Source organism: Notamacropus eugenii, chromosome 2, assembly GCF_028372415.1.
Source record: "Notamacropus eugenii isolate mMacEug1 chromosome 2, mMacEug1.pri_v2, whole genome shotgun sequence".
NCBI classification, from domain to species: domain Eukaryota; kingdom Metazoa; phylum Chordata; class Mammalia; order Diprotodontia; family Macropodidae; genus Notamacropus; species Notamacropus eugenii.
The window spans coordinates 225,857,565-225,876,702 of NC_092873.1; the positions used below are offsets into that span (position 1 = coordinate 225,857,565).

Consider the following 19,138-nt stretch of genomic DNA (forward strand, 5'->3'; position numbering starts at 1 on the left):
TTGAGGGCAGGGACTATCTTCCTTTTGCCTTTTTATCTCCAGAACTTGGCATAAAACTTTACCCATTCATGGTGGATGCTAATGATTGGTGGAATGGATTGAATTTTTGGTGTAGAAACAAATTTCCATACAGTGTCATTACCCGGGGCGAGTTGTGGCACTTTGTGAAGACTCAAAGAAGAAATGGTATAGTGGAAAGATCACTGGACTTAGAGTCAATAAAAATTGAATTAGATTCTTGTCTTGGACATTTACCAGCTGTGTGACCTTGGGCAAGTCACTTAACCTCTCTCAGACTTAAGTTCTTCATTTGTAAAATGAAGGTGATAGTAATACCTACCTCTCAGAGTTGTTACGTGCATGCAATGAGAAGATATATGTAAAGTGCTTTGCAAAACCTTAAAGTGATATAGGTGCTAGTTGCTGCTATTATTAGTCATGAGGAGAAATGAATTAAAGAAATGCCCCGTGTTAGTTATATCGTTACTTGCCTAGTCCTTTTAGGATTTTCTTTTCCAGTCTTTGTCCCTTGTTGAAAGACTCCCTGACTGCAGATGTGGGGGCTTCTCCAGCAGCTGTTGGTTCTTTCTCATTGTCATCATTTGCATCTTCATATTCTCCTTCCTCGTGGTTGAAGATTTCTGCCTTCTCAGAATTCTCCTTATCTTTCACACAGCTCTCTTTCCCCACTAGGCTGGAGGCAGACCCATAGGTCTTTATAATGTCTTCCAGCTGCCTATTGAGCTCTTCGGAAATATCATTCCCCACATTTTCAGGGACAGCACTTGCTTCTTTCTCAGGTACCTGAGATGTAGACTCTGGATTTTGCTCTGTTTGTTCATCCAGGCCATTGTGATGAAATAACAATGGAGTGTTGCTCTCTGTAGAAGGGGGTGGCTGTTGTTCAGCAGACAGGTCTGTGTTCTGGTTGCTCTCCATGCTTGGTCTAGTATCTGGTGTCAAACATAATGAGGTTTAATGTCATTCTCCCAACTGTGCATGAATGAGATAAAGCAATGCTGATTTTGAATGGGTTTATTACACATATCCAAACAGAAGGCTATTACAGGCCTATTGTCTAAACAGGACTCACATTCATAAACTTCTGTTATTAGAATTGGAATGGAAAGAATGTTTTTGAAGCCATTTTTTCCTTTCAAAAGCTCTCTATCAACACAGGATTTCTATCCTCCTTTCTCTTTCTCCATCCTCCCTTAACTTCTTCTTCTCCATACTATGGAGGCGGGGAGTGGAGAAAGGTAACTACCATTCTCTATTATGGAGAGTGAAACTATAATTACAATCAATTTTTTCCTGTGTTCACATTAACATTTGACTCAGGGTGGATCAACCTGAGCAATTTTACTTTAGGGCTCCCATTTTCTTATCTAGTACAACTTAGGGTCATAACCTGGGAGGAGAACCACTCGTAAATAACCCCCTCCAAATTATATGTTTTTTCATATTGTACAAATTTTTATTAATATCACAATTACAATTTGGGAAGATTTCTCAGTTGTAGTATTAGACATAAAAAAAATTTGAAACTAAAATGATAACTTGTATGAGGCAACCTTCTGCTTGCCTGTAATTTTAAAATGATCACTATTTGGAAAGTATAATAGTTAGAAACAGAATCATAAAATCTCAGAGTTGGACAGAAGTATCAATCAAAATAACCATTTATAGTGTAGTAGAAAGAGCTGTAGGCGGGTCTGAAAACCCAAGTCCTACTCTCAACTTTAACACTAGTTGTATGACCTTGGGCAAGTCACTAATCAGTGATCTCTCAGACTCAGTTTCCATATAGAAATCAAAGGAGTTGAACTAGACAATAATAGTAACTTACATAAAGTGTAGTTTATTTGTGGTAAATTCTTTCACAGAGAGTATTTCCTTTGCCTAAGTTTCCTTCTGACACTAAAATTCTATGACTTAATAGTACTGACTGACATGAAAATCAATAATAATAATGACAATAATGATAGACTTTGCCACATCTTGTTCCAACACAAAAGTTGAAAGAAGAGATGAAGCAAAAATTTTTCCATGAAAATATTGCAGCTTTGGCCACTCAAGGGTGTGTTGGAGCCAGCTTGCACAGCTTGCCAGAACTAATTGTTAAATTTTTAATGTGATTATTTACACCTTGGAAACCTATAAATGGTACAAACCAGAGATTAATTTACTGTTTTGTAAGTTTCTACACTTAAGAAATTGATGGTGAAAATGTTAATAATATAGATGAAACTTAGAAAGGTATTCATAGCCAGTTAAACATTTACCAGCACATCCCTGAAGATGTGAACACTATAGTTTGATCATTTTCAAACAGTAGGAATGTTCTAAAATGTAAAAACAAATGTTGCAAAGGCAACTGTTTTTGTTTTAAATGTATCAAATAAATATTAGTCCCAAGTTTTGGGGTTTTTTTGGAGGTGAGTCAACAGTTCCCTTTCCTCCCTTTCATATAAGACACAATCTGGGTAGGAGTATTAGAGTAGGCAAGCTTTAAGGTGAATATGAGATGAGGGCAAGGTGGAAAGTTAAAGATCAAAATTATAGTACAGAGTAAAATCCAAAGGTTCCAAAAAGTATGGGAGGATGTTTAGTATGAAGTAGTCTTTTGGAGGAAAGGGGTGATATACATTAATGGAAGGATATGAACATGCTTTAAACACATCTTCCCCAAAGGAGACAGTAAATTTAGGATCAATCAATCAATTTATTTAAGTGTCTAGTATGTGTCAGAGTATGTGTCAACTATGCTAAGAGTTGGGGAATGCCAAAAGAGGCAAAAACTGCTGCCTCAAGGAACTCACAATCTAATGCGGGAGATAGCATGCAAACAAACATATATAGACAAGCTATATATAAGATAAAGAAGAAATTACAGAGAGAAGGCATTAGAATTAAGAGGGGTTGGGAAAAGCTTTCAGTAAAAGATGAGATTTTAGTTGATACTGGAAAGAAGCCAGGGAAGCCAGTTGGCAGAGGGGAGGAGGGAGAGCATTCTAGGTGTGGGGGACAGCCAGAGAAAATGTCCAGAGCGGAGAGGTGGAGTGTGTTGTTCATGGTACAGTCAGTAAGTCATGGAGTTTTTGGAGATGAAGGGAATGCAACATGGTCCAACTTGCACTTTAGGAAAATCACTTTACTGGCTGAAGGGAGATGGCTTGGAGTGAAGAGACTTCTGGCAGACAGACGCACAAAGTGATGGTGTTAGAGGAAGAAAGGGGTTTATTCAGGAGATGTTGCAAAGGTGAAATCAACAGGCTTTAACAACAGATTGGATTGGCGGGGGAGGGAATAATAGATAGTGAGGAGTGGAGGATGACTTCTAGTGGTCAGCCTGAGAAACTGGTAAGATAGTATTGCTCTCTATAGTAATAGGGAAGGTAGGAAGGAGGTAGGGTTTAATGGGAAAGATAATGAATTCAGTTTTGGATATGTTTCAGATATCTACTGAACATCCAGTTTGAGATATCTAAAAGGCATATGGAGATGCAAGATTGAAGTTCAGCTAGGGGTTGGGGCAAGATTGGCATAATTAGCATAGAGATGGTAATTAAATTTGTGGGAGCTGATGAGATCATAAAATGAGGTAATATATAGAGAGAAGAGAAGAGGGCTCAGGACAGAACCCCGAGGGATGCCTATGGTTAGAGGGCATGACCAGGATGAGGAGCCAGCAAAAGAGACTGAGAAGTACTTTGAAGAGTAACTCTCTTACACAAGACAATCCTTATGTGTTAAAATGAAAATGTGGAGCCTCAAGTACTTTCAAAATTCTTACCAAACTTAGTAGAGGAAGAAAACTTTTATTGAGCTGGGTGGCAGGTCATGTGACATGATGAATACACTAGACATAGAGTCAGAAGTCCTGGGTTCAAGTCCTGCCTTTGTTGATCAGTAACAGTGTTTGGCCAAGTTGCTTTAATCTCTGTGAGTTCCAGTTTCCTCATCTATAAAACGAGGAATTTGAACTAGGTGATCTACAAGGTTCTTTCCATTCTATTAGTCTCTGTATTTATGAATGGGCAATAGGAGAGGATAGAGTTATAAATGCATCATGATGTGTTTCTAGATAATGAAGGGCAGCTTCATGTTTATGGACATTCTCCTTCAATGCCTCATTAGTTCATGGAGATACTGGCCCTGGGTACTTGAAGGGAATGTTAATGGAGTGAAAACTCTGGCAGTTCCTATGAACTTGGAAGGGCTTTGAGTTTATAATTATAAACTTTATAAATAAAGTAATAAACTTTATGTCATCTAAGGAGGCTTATCAACAGGATGGACAAAGGATGTTGACTTTTTCAGTCACAGGAACTCAAAAAGGCCACCTCCTGAGGTACAAACTGCTCTTTTGTTTATGGATGAATTACCCTCTAATCTGATTTTCACTTTTGACAAAAGTAGTGGAGGAGCAGAGTGGGAAGTGGGGGGGAGGGTAGTGGTTGTGGGAGATTGGGATGCAGAGGACAGTCCTAGTACAGGTACAGTGAGAGAGAGAGAGAGAGAGAGAGAGAGAGAGAGAGAGAGAGAGAGAGAGAGAGAGAGAGAGAGAGAGAGAGAGAGAGAGAGAGAGCTCTAATCCTCATCTTTAAGAATTTTGTTTTTGGTTTTTGGAGTTAGAAAAATGGGGAGGGGAAGGCAGGATTCCTGTGAATGGTCCTTTGGAGACTGGATCCTAGGTCTCTGCTTTGTATCTGATAACTATTGTAGGGAGAAAGAAGTAGGACCCAAAATATGAGAATTAGTCCCATGTTAGTGCCCTGAGGCAAAATCTTATTTTTCTGTTAGATATGATTATACAACTGATGATATAGTTGATCCTTGCATAATGAAGAAAGGCAAAAATGACTTCCTCCCTTTACTGAAAATGTAGGAATCTAGAAGTAGGCAATATTATATATACTGTCAAACTTGGTTAATGTGTGATTAAGTTGACTGACCTGCTGTCCCCTTCTTTTCTTAATACCTATTACGAAGAATGGCTCTCTGAGTAAGAGGTATGAGAGGAAGGAAATATTCAGGGGCCAGTTCCCTCCTCTTTACATATCCTGATCCCCACACACCCCATCCCCTTCCACATAATCTCAAGGGGTTACCTTATGGGTTCCAGACATAGTGTAGATATCTGATGGGCTTTACTCCGTTGTAGCTACCTCTGTCTCCTTAGGATCAAGGATTGTTGTTACATATCAACACATATAGCTTCTAATTTAGATGTTTAAAAGACATGCCCTTTGGGAAGGCAACAGAGGATGAATGGAAAGACCCACAGAATATATTGTAAATATAGTGTCTGGAATACTAAGACTGTCAATGAATGCAAGCCTAAGGACTTCTTTCAGCAGTATTAAGGGAAAATGGGTGGCTAAAGAAGGAATAGGACTGTAGCTTGGATTAGGTAGGATATTGATAACTGGCAACAGAGAGAGGGCAGAGAAGCTTTACTTCCATTTTCTTTGTCAAAAAGAAGGACCTTTGGAATGGAAAGAACAGAACAAAAATGGCTAATAGGGAGTTGATAACTAAGATCAACAATAAGAGAACACCTACCCTTGGTGAACTCAAGTCAACTATCCTGAGTAAACATTGAATAATAAAACAGCTAATAATAATAATAAATTGAATAGTAAAAGAGGTGATACTCACACCATAAATAATATTTGACAGATTGAGGAGAATGGGAATAGTAGTACAGAATTAGAGAAGATTAAATGTTACCTCCATTTTCAGAAAGAGGGAAGAGAATAGATTCTGCCCACTGTAGGCGAAATTGATGTTGATGTCTGGAAAATCCCAGAAAAGATCCTTCAAGAGATAGTTGGTAAGGAACTATAAAGGGAAGGAGTAATTGCACAGAAACAACAATTCATGCTTCTCAAAAGAATTGCAAACTATTAACAACCATATGAAAGAATTCTCTAAATCACTAATAATAAGAGAAATAAAAGTTACAATAACCCTGAAGTTTCATCGCATCACACTCAACAGACTGGCAAAGATGACTATGAACCAGTGAAAAACAGTTTGACTGGTATGGCTCTAGCCCCCAGGATGCAAGTATGGTAGGGGTAATAAACCTTGACACTGGGCATTAACTCCCCATTACCTCTTGTTGGATGGCATAATTAGAGTTGTTACCTGTCCCTTTCTCTCATTCCTCACTCCTTATTAAGCAATTTAGAAAATACCCTCATTTCACTGGTCTCAATTATACTATTATCTTCCTCTATGAATGAACCAGCTGACTCTGTATAAAAGTTCATAGAAGTTTGAGCCCAACGGGGCCATGTGCTTTTGACATGAGTATGAAAACCAATGCAAGGATCCATGTCAGGAAGTCATTCCACTGTGTGTTACCCTTGGCAGAAGGCAATGGGAGCCATACACTTAGGCTGTTCCCTGTTTACATTTATTCTTTTCCCCCTCTTATGAGTAATAAAGTTTTATAAACTGTTTCCCTATGTGGCTCTGCTGTTCTTTTTCTGAATTCTCGTGCACTCCAGTGATGAAAGACAGAAAGAGTCAATGTTGGGAGAATTGTGGAAAGACAAACACATTAATGTCTTGGTGGATTAGTGAATTAGTACAATCATTCTAGAAAGCAATTTGGAATTATACAAATAAAGTGGCTAATATGTCCATAACTATTGACCCAGAGATTCCATTACTAGACATATACCCCAAGGAATTCACTTATAAAAAGAAAGGCTTCATATCCACTAAAAATATTTATAATGGTACTTTTTGTGGGAAAGACATAGTTTGAGGGTATTTAAAAACATTTGGGGGTTTCAGTGTGCTACAAACTCAATAAGAGTCAACATGTGATATGGCAACCAAAAACACAAAATTTACTCTCAGACTGCTTTAGGAAAAACATAAATTCCAAGAATAAGGAATGGATAGTCTTACTGTACTTTGCCCTGGCCATCTGAAGTACTGTGTTTACTTCTAGGCACCAGGATACTGAAGGGATTAAAATCTATCCCATGACAGAATTAGTTGAATCAACTGGGAGATTCCTATCAATTGTGGAATAACTAAACAAGTTTTCCTGCATAATAATAGAATATTATTATGGTATAAGAAATGAATGATATGATGAATTTAAAAAAGCAAGGAAAGAGTTAGATGAGCTAATAGAAAGTGAAGTAAGCAGAGCCAAGGAAACACCACAATGAAAATGGAAAAAGTAACAAAAAAGCTGAAAATGAATGTTGTAAGAAGAGATCCTGGAGGCTTCTCCCCAATTCCTTTGCAGAGGTGAGGGGGGAGCAGTCTACAGGTCTTGCATATAATGTCACATTTTTTCAACAAATTATGTTTTTTAGTTTTTCTCTTTTTTTTCTGTTATTAAGGGATGGCTTTTGTAGGGAAGGGAGATCTATAGGGGGAAATCTTTTACAAAGGAACTGGCCATGCCAGATGTACCTTATTTTCCCTTTTTTTTAAAACATAGTTACTGAACTGGTAGATGAGAATAATGTTATTAATATAGTTCATCTAGCTTTTAGCAAAGCATTTGATAATAATATACTATTAATAATATTTAGTATATCATTGATGTTAATAGTATACTATTTTGTGGAGAAAATGGAGAGATGTGGGCTATGCAATAATAAAATTATATGGATTCAGAACTGATTGAATGGCTGGACTCAGAGGGTGGTCATTAATGGTGTAGTATCAAAATGGCAGGTCTCTAGTGGTGTATCTGGGGATCTGTTTTTTATCCTGTGCTGTTTGACATTTTTATTAATGACTTGGATAAAGGCATAGATGGCATGTTTATCAGATTTTCACATGACACAAATCTGGAAAGGATGGCTAACATATTGGTTGACAGAGTCAAAAGATTATGACAGGCTAGAACACTGGTATGAATCCATTAAGATAAAATGTAATGGAGATAAATGTAAAGTCTTATGTTTGGATTCAGAAAAACAATTTCACAAGTATAAAATGGGAGTGGCATGGTCATAGGCCAATGTTTAACAATGGTTTAATGTTTAACAACTGCCTCTCTGTGAAAAAAAAGTACACGACATTTTAAAATTTAATCTGCATTATCCATTACTTCCTTAATTCTAGATAATCAACAAAAGTTATAAATCAAGTCCTGTTTTGTAGTGTTTGCCAATTTCTGAGATGTAATGTTCACACTGAAAATTTAACACAACTCATATAGGCTGGTTCAAGTTGGCTCCACAAGTCCTTGCATGGAAAAGTAGCAGTTTGAAAAATATTTGGATGAAACAACAAATTGTTTTAGTGTATTACCAAGTTCAATATCAGCCAATGTGTGATATGGCAACAACAACAAAAAAAACATAACTTCCAATGGTAATCTCATTGTCATCTGCCTTGGTCATCTGAATACTGTGTTTAATTCTGGTCATCAGGATAGTAATGGGATTCAAGTCCATTCATTGAAAGGATTGGTTGTAGAAAGTGGGAATATTTTAGCCTAAAAAAGAGGAGACTCAAGAAGGACATAACTGGACAGTCTTCAAATATTTGAAAAGCTTTCATGAGAAAGAGGAATTATACTTGTTCTGTGTTGACAGAGAAAGCAGAATTAAGAACAATGGATGGAAGCTGTAAATAAAGAAGTTTTGGGTTGATTTCAGGGAAAAAAAATTTCTAATAATTAAAGCTATGCTAAAGAGAAATGGATTGCCTTGGGAAATGGTGGGTTTCCCCACATTGGGACCCTTCAAAGAAAGGTTAGATGATGACTTCAGGTATGTGGTAACAGGGATTCTTTTTTCAGTTATAGGTTGGACTAGAGAACTGATGATGTCCCTTTGAACTCTGAACTCTTTATTTCCTTATTGCAAGAAAAATGGAGAAAAGGAGGCACTGTATGATAAGGACATTAAGCTCTATGGCAATATTGTAGGCAATACTCATTCAATTTTTTAGTTTAATAGTTAAGTTTTGGTATGTTGAGACAACAATCCATCTTGATTTTTAGAGGGTTTTTTTTTTTTTTAGATTTTAAGACTGCTTATAATCATAGGGTCACATATTTAAGACTAGAAGGAACCTTAAAGTTTATCAACTCTACCTTCTCATTTTACAATAAAGAAACTGAACTCAGAGAGATTATTTGGCATACCTCATAATGTCTGAGAAAAAAGCTTTTCTTTGGATTATGTAGCAATATTTTAAAATATAATAAGACTTGAGCTAGCTGTACCAAATAGCATAATCCCAAAATTAATGAACTGAAAGGGACTTGTTCTGGGCTCTATATACTGTTGTACTTAGGGATCTCATCAGCTATCAAGAAATATCATCCTTATGCTGGTGATTCAAATATCTATTTATCCAGTCCTAATCTGTCTCTTAACCTCCAGTCTTGAATGTCACCAACTGCATACTGGACATATTGAACTGGATGTTCCATAGATATCTTAAATACAATATGTATAAAACCAAACTCATCATCTTTCCTGCTCAACCCCTCCCTCCCTAACTTTCCTATTACTATGGAAGCCACTACCATCTTTCCAGCCTCCCAGGCTCAAAACCAAGGCATCATCCTCAACATTTCATTTCTCTTTCTGTCTGTCTCTCTCCTTCCCTCCCCATGCCCAATCTGTTTTGAAGTCTTTACATTGTTCTCTCCTCTAATACTGCCACTATGCTGGGAAAAGATCTCATCACCTCACTCCTGGATTACCGAATAGCCTGTACTCAAACGAGTTCATTCTCCACTCAGCTGCCAACCTGATCTTCTTAAAGTTCTGGACTGACCATGTCAGCTGCTTATTCAATAAACTACAATGACTGCTTATCACCTTCAAGTGATGCTCTGTTTGGTGTTCAGAATTCTTCCTAACCTGTCTTCTCACCCCTTTCCAGTCTTCTTATACCTTCCACCCAATCACCCATTCTACTACTCAGTGACATCTTTCTCTTTGTTGTTCCTTGAACAAGACACTCCATCTCCTGCCTGTGCATTTTCACTGGCAAAATTCTCTCCCTCTTAGTCTTAGTCTCCTTGCATTCTCCAAGTCTCAGCTATAGTCTGATCTTCTACAAGAGGCCTTTCCAGGTCTTTCTTAATGATAGTGCATTTCCTCTGTTTATCTATAGCTTGTTGTACAAAGCTATTTTCATGTTATCTCCCCCATGATACATGAGCATCTTGAGAGGAGGAACTGCTCCTTTGCTTTTCTATGGATCCCCAACAATTAGCACAGTGCCTGCCAAATAATAGACCCTAAATAAATGCTTGTTGACTGATTGACTATGAAGATCAAGTAGAACAGCTCATATCTGAGCAAGGATCACCTCTACAAAATACCCCATGGTCAAGACTTTTCTTGAAGATTTCAAGTGACAAGGCTTTCATTCCATCCCAAGGCAGCCCAATTGGTCCTGAACTCCTATAGTCTACATGTCTCATCAGGTAACAGTTTATCTTGGAATCTAGAGACAGAAGTGATCATCGAGACCATCTGGCCCAACTCCTTCATTCTACAGATGAAGAAAATGATCTCTGGAGGGATGAAGTGACCTTTAGCTGCAGTTTTATCACAAGTCCTCTGACTTCATAGTCAGATCTCTTTCAGCTATACCATGATTCCTGTGCATCAGATACTATAATAAAGTTACCAGATAGTCTCTGAATCTAACAGAAAACATGGAATTTGAGTTAATTCAGGATATGCATATGTAAGAAAAGTTTTTTTTGACAAATTACAATATGGATCATAGCTGCAGCAATGATCGTTAGATAATAAAAATGCATTTCTGCACTGAACAGTTTTCACAGAGTCCTATTGTAATGACTCATTGTGGTGTAGAAATGATCCTGGTTTCTGAAGTCTATGCCAACAGAACTCAAGCTCTGGCAAGTTCAGTCAGGCTGGAAACGCTTGAAGTGTAATTCTGCCAATGGACAGAGCCTGCTTTCAGAGGACTATCCTAGCTAGGTATGGAGAGGTACAGGATCAGTAGGTAGACTGGTCACTTTGTGATTCATTCTTTGACCATGGCAACCCATGGAACAAAGACAAACACAAAATAACCTCAGGCTTATGTGGTACCCTTCTGTTTCTGCAGAGAGGGTGATAGGGTGGTAGAAAAGAGGGCAGAGGGAACTGAGAATCACACGGTTTTAGACTGTATAAACTTTAATTTAGCTGTTGATATGCTAAGTGTGAGATGTTTTTCCAATGACCAAGTGAACATACATTACTTTAAATCCTGATATTCTCTATAAATGAAACCAAACAAAGAAGGGAATTTCAGTCAGCAGAAGTATGGCTTACAGATTTTCCTTAGAGAGCCAAATAAAGGAGTTAATTAAGTTGCTTTTATTGTGAACTAAGGACAACAAGAAACTTAATTTCAGGATTTGGTTAGCTTGTATTGAAGAAGGTTTTTACCAAAAGACCATCAAGAAAATAATTGCAGTTTATAAATTAACATCTGTTGCAGAGATGAAGAGATAGAGAAATTCTATGAACAATTTGATGAGGACCCTCTGACTTAAATCTACATATACCTTGATGAGGAAGTGAGGTAGTATATATATACATACATACATACATATATATATATATATACATATATATATAGCCAGTTTCAGAGACTAGAAGATTTGTCTTTGATATATACTAGATCTGTGATCCTGGGCAAGTCACTTATACTCTTACTGATACAGTAACCCTCTAAAACTATAAATTCAGGTCTTCATTGATACAACTTTCCTCTTAGGGAGTTCTCTATACTAATATAATCAGAGATCCAGTCAAACAAACAAATAAGCAAACTTTAATGCTTAGTGACCTCAGTGCCAAGGTGAGAATAGGTGATGAGAATGAGAAATATATTTCAAGACATGTAGCAGGAATAAATATGAAAAGCCAGAAATTTTTGTGCTACATAAAAGTCTTATGAATATTATCACAAACATGTCATTTAAGAAAATTTTTGGAATGCCCTAGACATGATGAATACTGAATATCACCATAAAAATGAAATTTACTCTATTATTATATTGGTATTCATTATTGGTACAGAGTTCATTTTTTTAAAGAACCCAGTTAAGACTGGGTGTCCCTCTCTTAGGCTGAAAATGCAGCAGCTATTCACAGGCCTATTTGGCATAGAAGCTTTAACCTATTATGTTTTTGTGATCTGGGCCCATTTATTCTTCCTTAGGAAGTCTGGTGGCTCTCTGTTCCTTGGGGCTCACCATTTTGTTGCCAGACCTAGTGAGGACACTTGACTAGCTTAGCCCTACAGCAGCTTAGAACTGTTGAACTCAAGTAATCCACCAGCCTCAGCCTCCCAAGCAGCAGCAACCAGTGAGACAGACATTGAGCTTGGCTATGGGATTCATTCTTTAAGAAATTGGCTGTATATGGTCAGAACATGTATTTGTTAGGGCAAAGATTAAAATTAATATAAAAGTAGAAGAAAGAATTTTAAAAAGGAAAAAAGATGTTGTATGCAATTAAAACAAAAACCTCAACCCATTTAATCAAGATGTTGGTCATGAAAATGGAATGTGATTGGAAGAAATTAGATTATAAGCTCTTTGAGGTCAGAGACCATCTTTTGCCTCTTTTTATATCTCCAGCACTTAGCACAGTACCTGACACATAGTAGACACTTCATAAATGTTTAATTGATTGAAAGGATATAGACAGATTACATACAGAAGTTTAACCAAAATAGATTAATTGCTATAACAATAAGATCAAAAGTGCCTAAAAAGCATCTTAGAAACACTTGACTTGATCAATGGCAGCCATAAGTAACACCTTTTTAGAATACAAATTTATTTGTAAGATCTTATATAACAGGATAATATAAGGTGATGAACAGCTTCATCTCAAAACACACAAAGAAGCAGTGGAGGGTAAAATTAGTTTAAAGAAACTTCATGGGAGACACAATTAAACAAAATCCCCCCAAGAGAGGAAATTTGATGGAGGACAAGAAATATTTTTTAAGATGGAAAAGATCTGCAAGGATTTGTACACTGTGTATAGAACTTTTTTCATCACCAAAGACTATCTAGAATCTAGCATCACAGTCCTGGATATACTGGAGTGAGATAGAAGAGACATATTAAGAGAATTTATTATTAAGAGAGAAGATAGAAGTGGCGTATTAAAGAGAACAAAGAGAGAGAAAGTAGGTAGATTAGACCAAGGGTACAAGGAGAAGATCTGTGTTGGAGAAGGCAAAACTGTGGGAATATGATGGAGTCACAAAGTACCTGAAGGAAGAGAAAGCATCAAAGGTAAGGGGGGAAAACCTCCAAGCTTATCAATGCCCTATCCCTCACCAAGGTGAGCAAGAGAACATTAACAACTGTTGTCCTATGTGGTTACTTTCCCATCTATATAAAAACTTGGTGAAAATCATCTGGAAGGGCATTCTTGAGACAGAGAACAAGTTGGCTATTTTAAGAAATATTCTGCAGTAGAACACATCTATAATGATAACAAACATCAGCTGAGGCTTTCCACGGGTAGTGACCCCTGTGATGGCAGAGACTGAGCATAGAGCTCTGGGAAAAGAGATTCCCTGTGAATGATGTGGTCTTCCAGATACTTCTTTTTGTAGATGACATTGTGATGATTTTATCAAGTCCCATAACATTGTAGAGACTCCTGGAAGAAATCTGTAATCACTCAAAAAATTTGGCTTCTTCATCAGTGCAGAAAGGACAAGTGAATGAAGAAAGTTTATTGCACAGATTTCAACATACATTTGGATGAATACTTTATAGAGCTTATTCAACGGTGTGTATATCTATATTTATATGTGTGTATATAGGTACATATACATATATACATGTGAGTATATACCTACATATGTGCATGTGTGTATACACATATATACACATTTTATACATATATTTATATCTGGAATAGAGAGTGTGAATGGACAAGATGGGCCCTGAATGTCAAAGTGGAGGAGGAGAGAAAGTTGAATTGCTTTTGGAAACTAGAGAGCTCTTTTACTGACTTCAAGCCTTGCATGAAAATAAAGCCTCATTTTTTCAATACTAACATTTTACTGGCTATAGTAAGATATGGAACACCATTACCTACAAAGAGCTAAAAATGTGACTTTCATAGAGAGCAATGAAAAAGTACATGGTGACTATGAAGAGGCTACAGCATATAACCAATAGGAAACTGAAACAGAACAGGAGTGAAGGAAGGTATAAAGGAATTGTACGATAGGAAAAGAAGATGGGTTGCTCACTTGTCAAGACTGAGATACGACAAGTGGACAGCCAAAGCATTCCATGGATACCTTAAAATGCTGGAAGTGAGAAAAGCCTGCAGAACATTGGATGGATCCCCTGTGGTGAACTTTTGGGAGAATATAGGTAAGCCTTACACATGGGTTGGGAAGGCATGGTTGAATCAAGATATGCATTACTGGAGGGAACTTTCAAATGGATGGGACCACTCATCCATTTGCATTTTTGAGCATGACACAGATGGATAAATTATAGACCTCATCCACTAGTGTCTCTATCTGTCTTCATGTGTGTAAATATATATATATATGAAATTGTGATTCTCCATTAAGTACGCTAAAACTTTTTCTAGAAAATTAGTACTGTTTTTTCAATATCAATATTCTGTCCTGGTCACATGGTGGCAAGGCATAGAATGCTATAATCTATGAACAATTAAAAATTAATATCATTCAAAAAACAATGGAGAGACACATGGGTTTATATGTATGTGTATGTATATATATGAATGCATATATGTGTGTGTCAGGTTGTAACACTCAGGACATAAAGAGCTACAAAGAAAAACGAGTAAAAGATGACAAAAATACATGATAGAAAGAAGAGATGTGCTAGTCATGTGGAAAGATTGAGAGATAGCTGTCACCTCATGTGCTTCACTGGTATTTTTATGACATGAGGAGAAAGTAAAGTTGTTTGTTTTGTTTTTTTAGCACAATGGCAGCACTCCCTCAATAGCAAGCTGCAGGGAGAACATGGTCAAGCATAAGATGGGCAGGCATAGATGATTTGTCAATTGCATCATTGGAAAGAACATCCACACTGATGTTACTGTGGTTGCATCTGAGTGAATAACAGGTAAGATCATTGATTCTATGACACTAATAGGTGCGTTAAATATTGTTTTAAAGAACTTACTTTACTATAAATAACAGGGAGAATTACCCACAATGCTCGTTTGGAAACAAGTTGGAATTCTCAATTTAAGTAGATTTTGGAAGCAAAGATATTTGTTGTTTTACATTCTATCCAAAAGCTAGAAACCTGAGAGCACAGTGGTTTAAAGGAAAAAAAACTCTGAATGTGCAGTCAGAAGTGACTCAAGTTCTATTCCTGACAGAAGACCTAAGTCTTGGCTTTCTGCCTTTGATATCTACTGTGTGACCATAGGAAAGTCATTTAACTTCTCTAGTCTCATTTCTGAACCTGCAAAAAGGGATTAATAATAACATAGAATAATTTTTATAATAATAATGATAATTATTAATAAGTACTGATCTTATAAAGTTGCTATGGGGATCAAATGATGTAAAAGAACCTTATAATTCATAAAGTTTTATATAAATATTGGCTCTTATTATTAATCATTGGGCAAAGATCAGTCCTGGTAAAACTTGGAGTCTATGATTGTCTTGTCCTGTGTCCTATCAAGTACTGCAGATTAACTTGCGTTGGCACCTGCTACATATACTTCATTAAATTGTAGTAACTTTAACCTAAGCCAGCATTTAGGCTCCTGTTGACATCAGTTCTATTAATACCTACTGATCCATTTATTTTTAACAATAAAATTGGTTACTCTCTTAAAAAAAGAGACCCCATTTTAGTCTCTTAGTGTTTTGTAATGATATTATGTTGAGTGGAATAATGTAAGTATAGGTGCTGTATGAAATAGATGCAGGATCTGTTACCCTTTCTCTCACCAGTGTATTCAATGCCAAGATCTTAACAAGAAACAGAAAAGTTCTTCAGTTTAGACAGGTCCCTCTCTTTTCTTCCCTCCAAGGCAGTTTAACAATGCAACCTGCCAGCATCAGCTCAATACTGACAAAAAAGTAAATTCTCCTTTTTTTACAGCATTTTTGTCTAGCCAGGCTTCTCTCAATCAATTTTATAAAGCACTTCTTCTTTTTCTTAATCACAGGCATTTTAATTTGATCCCTGTAGGGTACACACATCTGTCTATATATAGCTTCTGCCTCTCCCCAGCAGAAAGACACATGGCACCCTCTGTCCAGCCAGAAGTTATTTTAAGCTCTTCTAAAAGGAGGTTTGGTATTTAGTTAACACTTCATCTTTGAAAACCTTAGAAGGAGAACATTATTTTAAAAAATTAAATCCCCAATGGGAAGAATTAACAAGTTGAAATAAATACATTAAAAATGATTAGGTAACATACTCATATACATATCTGTATACTTAAAGAGGTCCTCTTTGGTTGAAATCAGACCCAAATTTACTCAGATTCTGTAAATAATAAATATAAATAGTAGCCTGTGAACACAGGATCTGGGTTTCGGCCAGTGGAACTTGTATATGAATTTGCCTTGTATTTTTCAGGTGTAAAGATTACTCTAATTCCATATAGTAAATCTATTGTAAGCCCTCTGGATTTTCACATTATATTTGCTTTTAAATAGGAATAACGAGTCACTGAGCACTCAGGGATCCTCATTTCCTAAAAAGTAGCCTGACGATATCAGAAAGAAGGCTAGTTTAGGAAAATTTCTGTGTTTCTTTTTAATTGTCCTTTTCTGAGCAAATACTGATCTTCTAATTAATTGCTGGTGGTCAAAATAGGGAGTATTACAAAACTTTCTCTTGTATAAACTTTATTATCTTGACTTTTTTTCATTCTTAAGACTGAAAATTTTTTACTACCAATTTTGGCAGAAGATTAAAGGACCCCCATACCTTACTGAGGAGCATTATTATTATGCACAAATAAAACCATGGAAAGGCTTCAGCAGTTCACTGTCAATCTCCAAGTTGAGCTGTTTGGGCGATGCACACCTCCCCTCCACCCACAACCCCAACCTCACAACTTTTAAGGTTACTTCAAAAAGTGTTTGTTGAACTTACCAGTAGGCGAGGAACAAAGCAAAGAGAGGAAGAGAGAGCCAGAGGAAGGAGGTAGTTAAAAAACAAAACAAAATTTAAAAACCCCAAGCGAACCAGCAGCAGGGCACAGCAGGAACCAGAGCCAGACACTCACCCCTGTTCCTGAGAGAGAGTGAGAGAGAGAGAGAGAGAGAGAGAGAGAGAGAGAGAGAGAGAGAGAGAGAGAGAGAGAGAGGTGGAAACACACATACACACAGAGTGAGAGATGAGAAAGGGGGGTGGGGGTGGACCAAGGCACTGAAGCTTGGATGATATATATAGCGAGGGATAAGTAATATGCAAAATTTAAATGTGATACCTGGGGTGGGGGGTGTTCAGAGATAATTGGCAACTTCTAGCACTTAACAGTTTCTTCCACTTTGTTATTTTTTTCTAAGAAAAATGGAGACAACTGGAGAGGCCCTTTCCCCCACTGCATTGAAGGCTAGAAATACTGACAGCTAGAGTACCTTTATTTTGGGTCAGTTAATTTTTTCACCTTGGAGGGTTTCTCATTCTGGCATTCAGCATTTCTCCGGTATGGTTTGTAATTTCTCTTCCTTGTCCCTCTCATGCTAGTTTAATTAATTAGTGTTTTGTTCCTGGGTATGTGGTATCAGATTGCTTATGGAGAAAATGGGTGAGGAGGAGAGGGAGAGATATATGACTTTAACAATGTAAGAAATGAAACACTTTCTTTATGATGGGATGATATTTACTTGTACGTCTTGAAACAACCAAAACAAAGCAAACAAACAAAAAAAAACCCACCATGAAATACCAAAGTTTCTTGTCCTGGTTTGTAATTTTATCTATTATGTGCCCTTCATGATGGGCTAACCTGGGGGTAGGGAACCTATGGCCTTGAGGCCACAGGTAGCCTTCTAGGTCCTCCAGTGCAGCCTTTTGACTGAATTCAAGTTTTACAGAACAAATTTATTTATTAAGGGAATTTGTTCTGTGAAGTTTGTATTCAGTCAAAGGGCCCCACTTAAGGATTTAGAAGGCCTCATGTGGCCCTGAGGTCACAGGTTCTCCACCCCTGGTAACCTCTTTTCCTTATTATTGGTACTCTATATGCCCTGAGAGAAAATTCCTATAGTAGTGCTGATTGAAGGTATTGCTAATATTATGACAGTATGGTAAGGAGTCACAGAATTCCATCTTTGCAGCTTTCCTTCACAATTCTGCAATAGCATATAAAAAAAGATGCCAATTTCTAATGGATCATTGTTACAGTACAGTGCTGAATGACATAGGAATGTAGTGTCCTAAGCATGGAAACATTTTTATTAGACTTGGAATAGATTTTCTATTGTGAGACTTTTAGGGATTGCTTACATACTGAATAATTAATATAGCCTGTGGAAAGGAACAATGTATGGGAAAAAAACTGCTAGATTTTTTTGGAATTGGAAGACCTGGATTTATGCTCCAGCTCTAACCTAGAACTTGTTCTGACTTTAGACAGCTTTTAGGAGTCTCAGTTTCCTCCAATGTAAAATGAGGTCAATAATACTTAACCTAACTGAGTTGTTATGAGGAAAATGCTATACAATCTTGAAGTGCTATACAATCCTGAGTAATTGTTATTTCTCCGAATTATATCATCTGCAAAAATGTGCATGCATTTACTTAAATGATCTCTAACGTTAAAATGTTCAATAATTGCTAGTAGCTAGTCTTGGATTGCATATCTCTCTAAGCCATTCTCCACACCATTGCATAATTGATATTCCTAACATGTACATCCAACCATGTCATTTCCTTGCTCAAGGAACTTTGGTGACTCCGTATGTCTCTAGGATAAAATACAAATCCCTTTCTTTGGCAGTTAAAGTTCTTTCTCAGTCTGATTTCAACCTGTCTTTTGTGACTGTTTCTTATCACTTCTCCTCATGTACTGTACATCCAACCAAACCAATGCCATACATGACAGTCTTATCTCCCATTTCTGTGTCTTTGCAAAACTCTCCCCATGCCCGAAATGGGTTC

At 37.0% G+C, this 19,138-nt stretch overlaps 1 protein-coding gene across 2 annotated transcripts in view; it reads right to left on the reverse strand.

Moving 5' to 3' along the window:
* TXLNB (taxilin beta) overlaps nt 1-17,215 on the reverse strand; it is an 85,639-nt gene extending 68,424 nt beyond the window's left edge. For both annotated transcript variants that reach the window (XR_011974566.1, XM_072643468.1), the window contains exons 1-2: nt 17,126-17,215; nt 492-953 (exon numbers count right to left, since the gene is read on the reverse strand). Coding sequence is in view for 1 of the 2 variants with exons in the window: in XM_072643468.1 (XP_072499569.1) it covers nt 492-939 (448 nt within the window). In the remaining variant the exon portion in view is untranslated. The remainder of the gene's footprint in view (nt 1-491; nt 954-17,125) is intronic.
* Between the last annotated feature and the right edge of the window lie 1,923 nt (nt 17,216-19,138).